Consider the following 10554-nt stretch of genomic DNA (forward strand, 5'->3'; position numbering starts at 1 on the left):
GATGATGAATGATGAAATACGTATGCGAATAGAGAAGTAGAGCGACTCTTTTTAACTGACAGTTTAATGAGAACGTGGAGTGAAGGGTTAAAGTAATATTTCATCTGAGTTCGTCCTGAGTTAAAACTGACAAACCAAAAAAAAATAGGAGATTATCTGAACTTATGTGTTAAAATTGCAAAAATATTACCGGATATACAGAAATGTAGTTATATTCTATGAACGAAATAAATTATTCATAATAATCTTCTACTAGCGAGTGATGTTAATACTACATTCTGTAATTTAGAATTACGTAATCTTCTTCACTATATTTACTCCTTATTGCGAAATTTTAGGAAACTAGTATACTACATATAACTCATTCTGAATAAATTTCTGAAGACTGCATCAGCTATAAGAAAATTATGTAAAGCACTCTGTTTATACATTGCATTTCTGGAAACTAATAAAGTCATCAATATGTAATTAATTCACAAAATATTAAACTGCATTATTCGATAATCCTCCAAGATAACTTGTTACAAGTCTTGTTCTGCAACAATGTATATATATATATTATTTCTACAATCTCTCGCACATAATGAAATCGTCCATGTGTGAAGTTCGGAAAGTCTCATTACACAATATCTAGAAGAGCTTTCTCATACATAGTACAAGTTTTCTGTGCATCAGTTTGTCTTTCGTTTTTGTTTTTTCATCAATACCACTCCCTTGTGCCCTGGGTATATCAGCTTAATGAAAATATTTTCAAAATAGAAAATCCCGCAACATCTCTTTCCGATGTTTGAGAGAAGACCTTACATACATATATACCACGGAATGGGTAGATAAAACTTTTCCGTTTGGGAGAAAACAAGCATGAGTGACGGGATAGAGGATAAGCCAGCAAATATGATACAAATGAAGTTTATTCCTTAAGAACATTGTTATCTTTCTTTCAAAATTGTATTACAAATAATGCACACTGGGTATGATGAGTATATAATATATATTTATATGTAGAGTAATGCCTCGTGAGACACAGAAAATGTACAAATTTTATTGCATTTCCACATATTTCCTCATTTTCATTTTCACAATTTCAAGCATCGGATTAGTGCAGCAGATAACGAGGTCAAGAGAATTGCCAGAGATATACTTAATCCTGATGCATCATTACACTGATCCGCCTTGAGTCCGTCACCCAGACAGGAGGCATACATCATAGCGTGAGCTATGAGGTGTTGCTCATAAGTTCCTGGAAAATTGCATTACATGTTAAACATCTTGTTCCCATTGGGTTTACAGTGCAAATATGACTTTTACAAATTCCCACAATAAATGCCATGCGAATGCTTGTAGAAAATGCTCAAATGCAATGACAAAATTGCCGGAGATGCTAGATCTAAGATAGAAACGTGTGCTCATAAATAAATGTGTTTGTGCAAAATGCATGATTAATTAATTCAGCAAAACTTTTCCACCACACCACCCACATCTACTCTGCAGCAGCTCTGTGTTCTTCGTCACTTGAGAAATATTTACTAGTTTTGTGGTGTTCAAGTTCTAATTCCACCCCAGTATATTGTATATATTTGTGCATTTTAGATTTTCATACAAGTGAAAACTTGAAAGAGACTCTGTGATATGTAATTGGGAAACTTACCAGTGAACAGATGTGCCCAAGGCCCAATAGCGAAAACACCCACATCGTCACCACCATGAGTTTCATAGTCGAGGGGCACGGTGGCAGGATGTCGGAACAGTGCGTCTCTGTAGGGCATTCCAAGGGGATTTCTCCGTCCACCTGTCTTGTAGAAATGATCGAAAAATCTGGAAAGAACAGTTCCTTAAAATAAGAAGTAAATTTATGCGGAAAATATCAGAATAATGTTGACACAGTTTTAATTAAATTCTACTCTCAACACGATCAACAACGGCTTAGTCCAAAAACTATTAATAAGCTTGTTTCAGCTTTATGGGACTTCATTATAAGCTTTCTGTACTAACTATATTAAAGATAAGGTTTGAGAAGATTAAGCAAATTAATTTGTCGGGAGAAAATTAATTATTAAAGTTTGCTATAAAATCCAAATCGTAATATAAATATGCATGGGGGAGGGTGAACCTTTGAATTAGGATACCCTTGAAATAGAACTTCTTTCACTATTTTTAATTGGAACTCAGTCTTATCATAATGTAATTTACCTTCACAATTGATTTGTTTATATAAATTATATCACGTTAAGGTCTATTTTCACTCAAGAATAAGAGAAAAAATCCCTATTTCAAAGGTGCCCCAATTCAAAGGTGTCCCACTTCCTCTTATCGATGGTTCAATTTTATTTATCTCCGAAGAACATGAATCAAAGGCAATTCAATCAATCAAAATCAATAAGTTTTTTAAAGATTGGTTTAGAATAGTAAAATTCATTAACTCTTTGAGGACGATAGGGACAGCGATGTCTCAAATTTTTTCCTACGGCCCTGTAAAGTTATATTTTGCTCTTAGAAGTCATAAAAAGTGTTTTTTCTAACACCCAATTTTTATCCTTCCGTCCTTTAAGAGTTAAGGCCTCTACACATTGGGAGCAGTTTTTGTCAAAAATGGCTTTTTTGAAGGAAATTGTCTGCACTTCTGTAGATGGAAACGTGTCCAAATGCAATTTTTGACAAAATCGCCCTCAATGTGTGGCCTTTAAGCACCGTTTAAAATTTTATTAAATTAAAAAAAACAGTGTTGAAAAATTGCTTAGAAAGAACATATGAGACATTGTCGTTCATGGTCGAAATATCTTCCTAAGAAACTTCCGTATTTATACAGAATTACAGATAGAAAAACATTTATTTCTATCTATCTAATTTCATATTAGATTTAAAGAAAAAGTACTCGTTCAAAATTAGAGAACTACTTGAAGTTTATCACTTAGTGAGTAAAAATTTACCCAATTCAAATATTCGCGGCAAATATTATGGTTGTAAAAAACTTTGTTGAATGAAAACGTCCACTATATACATGACATGGTTCGAAGACTGAGAGAAATCCGAAAAAAATAACATTCCGGAGATGTTAATTTTACCCTGCATTATTGATTCGAAATCGGTGTAAATATTATGCTTTTTAGGTGTATTATGGGTTAAAATTACCCTTTTTCGTGTTAATTTTACACTGAAAAAGGTGTAAAATTAACATTAAAAAATGTTCATATATTTTCACACCTAAAAACTGTTAAAGTTACGAGGAAAAAAGTTAATCGTGCCCTCTTTTTTTTCTCAGTGAAGGTACAAGCGCATTGCACACAAACGTTTATGATAAATTGATAAAGAAACCTAGGGTAAAATGTGATATTGAGAATTTCAAAATAAATTCGATATCCTTTAAAATAAAAGACACATGCTTCAAATTTTTAAAACACATAGTCATCTTTAGAATTACACAGTGGTGAAAATAAGTATAATTACACTCCATTATCCTTAAAGAAACTAAAGAAAGAAAGAAGTCTCGGAAAAAATTCACACGTAAACCATAACGTTCTTTCAGGTCAACATAAAAAATCGACATTTTGATTTTTCATTCTAAGTAATTTTAGAAATATAATAGAATTTTGTTTTTTAGGTTGGAAATAAGTATAATTCCATTCAATAAATCTAGCGATAAGGTATTTATTTTTGACAAAAAGGGTAATATCTTTTAATAATTTTATTTTTAACTATTAATAAATTAAGTTCCGTTTTATAAAGTTTTACAGTAATTTTTGCTGACATGTCGTGTAGAAAATGGTTGACGAACACAAATAAAGAAAAAATTAAAATCTTGATGGCGATGAATCTCAGGAACTAAGCAAAATGATTATGTCCTGTCAGATAATTGTCAAATTTGACAATATATCTGCCATTCATGCCACTCTAGGTGTACTTCAAAAGTCGAAAGCCCTCTGTTGTTAGAGGCAAAAGGAACATTTCGCAGTTTCTTTCAAATTCGAGATTTGTTTTTAATTTTCCATCAATTTGTTCGAATCAATTTTAACAGATTGATAAATCACTCAAAATTAGTCATGAGTTCTTAATCGATTTATTATTCGGTTGAGAAACACGCTCTCTGCTTGAACCTTTCTAACTTTTCATCTTGAAAAACCGTTATTAGGAATGATTCAACAATGTTTTCGAAAATAGATCAAATGTCCACCTTGGGTCATATAAAACAAATCTAAATATGAAAAGAAAATCATAAAACGCGTTTTCAAGCAATTTCAATAAAAATATGACTTTAGAGAAGTTGCCAAATGATAACGTATTACAAATACTTTTTCACAATCCTGCCTTTTCTCTTAACCAAAAACCCAATCTTAAAGCTTATTTTGACGACTATCTACATTATATCAATAAAACACTTCCTGTTGAGTGTATACGGCTAGTTTTAAGCAAAGATGTTATCATGAACGATTTTATCAAAGTTATGTGTTGAACTTTTCACACATTTTCCCATCAAAAATTCATTCAAATCATAAACTAAATCGAACTTTCACACCAGTTCAAAATCATGAACATCCCCAGAAATGTTGGGTCATTTGGAATAAAAGGGATGGGAATTTTTCTGTGACATGGAGGCAGAACCAAAAAAAATCGAAAGCAAAGTATTACCCCAATCCATTGGCATAGTTGAGTGTGAAAAAGGGTTTTGCGTCCTCTCGGGAAAAGTCCCCCTTCGATAGAATATCGGTTCCCCGGGGCTGAAAATACAATATATAGACTTATTTTCATTTAATGCCAAAACAGCCAAAAGCAAAGATCTGCTGGAAAAAGCATTAAAATTTTAAAAGCACTGTTCCTCAACACTTGATCAATATTTGGGTTGAGGGCGGGTACTAAGGGTGAAAGATATGGAGCTGTATAGTCTCTGCTGACTTTTTTTTTAGCAGAATCGGCCTGAAGCATCTGCCCTGGTAGCTCACCACCAAAAACACTAAATAAATGGATTTGTGCGAGGCATTTTCAATCCATGTCACTTTGCCATATACACGACAATAAATTATTTGACAAATCCATTTCCACATGTTTACAGAAGTCATCATTCACCGACACGGAAGCAGGACTACGAGCTTGGGGTATAGCATTGTCTTCTATCACGTTCCATAAGACGATGGAATAGATTTAAGAGGAGGAATGAGGTGTAGGAATAGGAATGGTACATGTGCCTAAGACTATGTGGGAGGATTTACTTGAGAAGTTTACTCACCGGATATCCTCCAATTGTCATTGTATGGGAATGATCAGCTGTGACCACAATCAGGGTATCCTCCTCATTTGTTAGTGCTTCGAGTTTCTCCACAGTTTTGTGAAATTCCACTGTTTCTGGCAGTGACAATCTAGCCCAAGTTTGATGATGGGCATGATCAATTCGTCCCCCTGAAAATTTCACACATATTTGAGTGTTCTTAAGCTCCTATAGAACCAGGAGACAAGTGTCTGTAGAATGCATGGAAATCTCCCAGAAGAGTCTCGTCCATGCTTTGGACATACTGCCCAAGAAACATTTCTCAGTTCATATCACATTTTAACCCTTTTAGAATACTGCTAAGTACGACATTATTTGGCGATATGATTTTCTTAATTCCAAAAAAAAAAATCTGATGAACTTGTTAGTAAATGCTACATGAAATACTTGCGTGATTGAACAACCGCTCTACCAACTTAATTGGCGTATCGTAAGATAAATAATTTGAACCAGTACAGTGATATAGCGGTACAAATTTGCATATTTTATGTCGACTAAACCTCATACAATAATTTGTTAATTTTCAATGTTATTGAACATTTACGTAAGACAATTGAACAAAAGTTCGCGTTCGTTTTTGTTACTTTTTTTAAGAAGAGTTGCTTGTAATTTGGAACCTTGTTGACAGTTTATCTTCTGTGTTATCTCTAAAATCCGGAATTCTTCTAAAGTCTTTTTCTCATCTTCTCGTTCGTCAAAGTTACATTTTTTACTTTTTTGTATTGTATAATTTCTAGAGTAGGGGAGACTGGGGCAAAAAGTCACAAATTGAAAATTTGAAAATTCAATATCTTCCAAGATAAAAGAGATAGCGGCTTAAAATTTTTTCAATAGATGGCCTCCATAGACCTTCTTCAAAGTCGTAAGTTTCTTAGAATTCGAACTAGAATTTCACAAAATAAAAAATATTGAAATTTTTAGCCCTATTTTTAAATTGTTTTCCTTACAGCAGATATCAATTTTGACCTACTTATTTTCCAAAATTGATGCACTGGTAAATATTTCCTAAATAATTTGGACTCTTTGAATACGAAACCACTATCTATTTTAGAATTTTACAGATTCTTTTCTCCAGAAATCCTTTTATTAAAAATGACCACTTGGGGTAAAAAGTAACAAAAGGTATGGAGCAAAAAGTAACAAAGACCGAAGCAATTTCTGATGTCTCACAGCGAGAAGAAACGTCATTTCCATGTTTCGCCGCTTTTTGTTTGCATTGGTCAAACGATTTGCAGTCTCTTATGTGCTTTTTCTAAAATAGCTTGAAAAACGCTTTCATCGTTCAGATAGAAAAAAACTGTGTTTTAAAAAGGTGTAGAGGAATAAAGTTTCTATAAAAATATGTCGCCTATCTATTTTTTTTATATTTATGAAAGCCCGTAATAAAGCAAATTAAAAGATGATAATATCCCGTACCTGTAGGGGAATTCTGTAATTTTCGTGGCATTGTCACGCGTGAGTTCGAAACCTGACATTGCCATTCAAGCTATTTTTAGTCGTATCATATGAGTTCGAAAATGCAATTCATTGAATTTTTAATGAAAACCCTTTACTTGATGATTTCATGAAAATATAGTACGTCTTGGTAGATTTGTTTAACAAAATCAATTGTCATTTGAATTGCCAGAAATCTCAAATATGTGACTTCTAACAATGCCACATGAGCTGAAATGGAAATGTCACGGCTACAGAATCGCATTTTCGAAAAAGCTCTCTTAAGATTCGAATCCAATTTGTCATATGGCATTGCTAGAGCGTTACAGAATTTCCCTCCTGATACTATTTGCCCCAGCATTTTTGAGAATTGTCACAATTGTGAGAATTGTCAGAATTGTCACCTTTTAGAAAATAACTCGATAAATGTATTTCCTTACGCAATAGAGGAAAATGACTTTCGCAAAGTTATAGAGCAGTGAAAACTGCACTAATTAGAAATTTCTGGGGCGCTAGGGTAGCTTGTAAAAAAAAATAAAATATCCGTTTTGTGACTTTTTGCCCCAGTCTCCCCTATACAAAAACTTAAAAAAAAAACATAGAAATTTGAGGAGCAAAAGAAATGGCTGAAATTACAAGGTGTCTGAAATTTAGTACAGTTCCCATATTACTATAAAATTTTAATTTGAATTTTAATATTAATTTGAATATTTTAATTTAGCACTCTTTTTTACATAAAGATAATTTTATAAGCACTGTGGAACTGTAAGACCATTTAAGAGAAGATTATTTAAAAGTTTAATTTCTTATAAATAGCTTTTTTGTTTCTTGGGTGCGGATTCCCTATAACTTATTAGAAACTCTCCCTCACCTTCAACAAGAAGGACATATCCATTGGGATACTTTCTCAGCATCTCTACAGCTCTCTGGCTCATCTCTTCCAGGCTTGGTTCTTTTGATTTATTCGCCAGCAGTGCGTACGACATGTGGGAGTGTTCAAACAATCCGAACAAGTAATCAGTTTCCTCCACGTCGACATTTAATAATTCATCCTGGGGTGTATGGGGTAAAGGCATCGTGATAAAATATAAATGAGAGAATTGTGGTTAGGCGGGAAATTATAAATTTTCATCTTTAGGCAATCTCATGTGGAAAATATGTGTGGGATGCAGGCTCCATTAAGGAGCGTTCTGAATGTGGTAAATAGGTATTTAATGGGTGTATCGAGGTGGTGGGCTAACTCAGCCTCTTATCGAAGGCATACCCTACATAAAAGGTGAATACTGTAAATACCCTTGTGACGAAACGTACCCTTGTGGTAACATAAACACCATTTGCATTATTTTGTCGCCTAAGGTTCAGCCATTCCTCAATCAAATTCCTATTGTCTGTCCGGAAGCCACTATTCCCCTCGGAATCGGCCACTGATTTTGGTACAAACTCCCTCCAGCCCCCACCTAGTATCACCTGAAAATATTCCAGATAGAGGAATATAACTTAATTTATTGTATTTGCTCAGATTTTCTGGTTTCCCAAGGGGGGATGTGTGTATGTGTCTCTAAATATCATCCTGATGACTTCAAGATATCTCCAAAGCGTGAATGGAAGATGAATTGTCTTGGAAGGGTGTGTAGTGGCATTGTTTGGCGTGGAGGGTGTAAATTGAGAAAATGTGCCATGTGGTGAAAGGGATGCTTAAAACAATAATAAAGCAAGTGGTTTTAGAGTGTCAACACACGCATGACAAGGAATTGCTTCACAACTGACACAGAATACCTTAATCTTGCTGCCAACATCCCCATGAATGAGTTGCTTGGCGACGTCGTCACATCCTTCCGGTGCTGTACTTTCCCACTCACGATCAGCCGACCTGGCGTACGCAGTTGCTGGAGTGGCATGGGTGATCCTCGTATTCGTCACAATACCCGTCGCTTTGCCTAGAAGAGAGAATGCCAGAAGAATGGTGCAATTGTGAGAATCTGCGAATGATATGCCCAGGGATGAGGATGTTCTGTGATGGAATTTGAAACTCCATCAGATTACACATGTCCTTGTCAGATCGTGCGATTCACTCCACGCAATTTCAACACAACGCGCCACATTTATTTATAGCTGCCATACTGAGGTCCCCCTCCCTTATCATCCTACAGTCAGATAGTGTGAATTAGTTTTTACTTGCTACTCCGGAAATTTCATTATTGTATAACAATGAGACTTAATTATGCTCCGTTAGGGTGGGTGAAGCCGTGAAAAAGAGCTCGACTCACAAGTTGAGATGCAACAAAAAAAGAACTTCCGCTCAAAGAAAAAAAAATAGAACAACGGGAGCTTTTTGCGAAACTTTTCGTCACACTTCTACAAATCTCTGCATTCAGAGCACCATTTTCTTCACAAAATTGTACAAAAATGAAATGTTTGTACAATTTTCCCGCTTTCATACTCTGCTTTCACGAAAGATTTTACTTCTCAGAACTTCTTATGGTAAAAAATTTTAACCTTCCAATCAATCGATGGACCGTGAACTGAATAATATGTATTAGATCTGATAGGGTAAGATGGGCTAATTTGGAATATTGTGTTATTTGGAATTTTATCACAGTTTCAGATGGTTAGAGAGAAAAAAAAAACGCGAAGAAGTGCAAGACTTTACATTTAAAAGTACTTCTTCGTTGTTTTTTCACTTTTTCCATATAAATCTCTTAAGAAATCTCACAGTTCCAAATTAGACATGATTCCAAATTACTCTATCTTACTCTAGATTTTATTTTATTAAGGGCTTTTCGTCATTATTGGCGATTCCCCTCTTACCCTAGATGTAATCGGGAAATAGTATGATTATTAGTATAAATAGTATGAAGCACAAAAGTTAAGTAAATACGATTCGAAAAATGTTAATTGTGACTTAAGTTGACTCGAAAATGAAGCATTAAATACGTAAAATGTGGCGGTAAAGGATTAGATAAAGCGTAAAGGAAATATTTGTAAAAAAAAATCTATAATCCCTTTTGCTAAAATCTCAATGTGTTATTTTGGGCTAATCCTTTACCTTTATGGGGGCTAAACTCGGGTTTAATATTAAAAGTTTAACCACTTTTCGGAAAGTCTCAAATTTAGGAAAGAAATTGAAATTATTTTTCAAAATCTTAATCAATCTTCAATACTCAGTCAAAAATTTTCAAAAATCATTCCGGCTTCAAGAAAATCGAGAACTTCAGTCAAATGGCTGATAAACTATACGTCTATCGCATAAGAAATATGCAAAAATCGGTTAGTAAATTCACTGTTTTCTAAATGTTTACTAATAATTTTTTTCAAATTATTAAAATAAAAAAAGGAACATGATTGGAGCTATTCGTCTAAACTCTAAGGTTTTGTTACACTAAGTTATATGTATAACTAGAGTTATATGACCCATATATATATATATATATATATATATATATATATATACACGGTAAAAACTTTTGGCCACTGACCGAAATATAGGAATAAATTTACTTTGGAACAAATATTTTTGAAACAAAATTGTATCTGAAGAAAACATTTATATTCCAAATATATACAAATTTGTTCAAAATATATATAAATTTGTCCCAAAAATTTAGGTGTCCGTAGACGAGCTAATTTTGGAACAAATACCTGCCGAAATTTTTTACCGTATATATATATATATATATATATATATATATATATATATACAGTGAGTGTCAATAGTTTGTTGCCTAATGGATGTTTGAGAAATCAAGTGAAAAAAATGATAGAAAAAAATACTTTTCCAAATTTTTCTTTTTGCAGATGAGTTCCTTGTAATCCGTAGATATTATTTATAGTTTTCAAAAAAAATAATTAATTTTATTTCATAT

General features: G+C 33.5%; 2 protein-coding genes across 5 annotated transcripts in view; one reads left to right on the forward strand and one right to left on the reverse strand.

Annotated features, from left to right (window-relative positions):
• LOC129799092 (uncharacterized) overlaps positions 1-10554 on the forward strand; it is a 207623-nt gene that overhangs the window by 73028 nt on the left and 124041 nt on the right. The gene's annotated exons all lie outside the window — the stretch shown is intronic.
• The window catches only part of LOC129799040 (alkaline phosphatase-like), an 11139-nt gene continuing 1478 nt past the window's right edge, over positions 894-10554 (reverse strand). Inside the window, exons 3-9 of the mRNA XM_055842640.1 lie at positions 8468-8628; positions 8003-8158; positions 7563-7743; positions 5219-5388; positions 4624-4712; positions 1649-1815; positions 894-1240 (exon numbers count right to left, since the gene is read on the reverse strand). Coding sequence (XP_055698615.1) covers positions 1077-1240; positions 1649-1815; positions 4624-4712; positions 5219-5388; positions 7563-7743; positions 8003-8158; positions 8468-8628 — 1088 coding nt within the window. The 3' untranslated portion in view covers positions 894-1076. The remainder of the gene's footprint in view (positions 1241-1648; positions 1816-4623; positions 4713-5218; positions 5389-7562; positions 7744-8002; positions 8159-8467; positions 8629-10554) is intronic.

The sequence above is a fragment of the Phlebotomus papatasi genome, chromosome 1, assembly GCF_024763615.1.
Source record: "Phlebotomus papatasi isolate M1 chromosome 1, Ppap_2.1, whole genome shotgun sequence".
In the NCBI taxonomy this organism is placed as follows: domain Eukaryota; kingdom Metazoa; phylum Arthropoda; class Insecta; order Diptera; family Psychodidae; genus Phlebotomus; species Phlebotomus papatasi.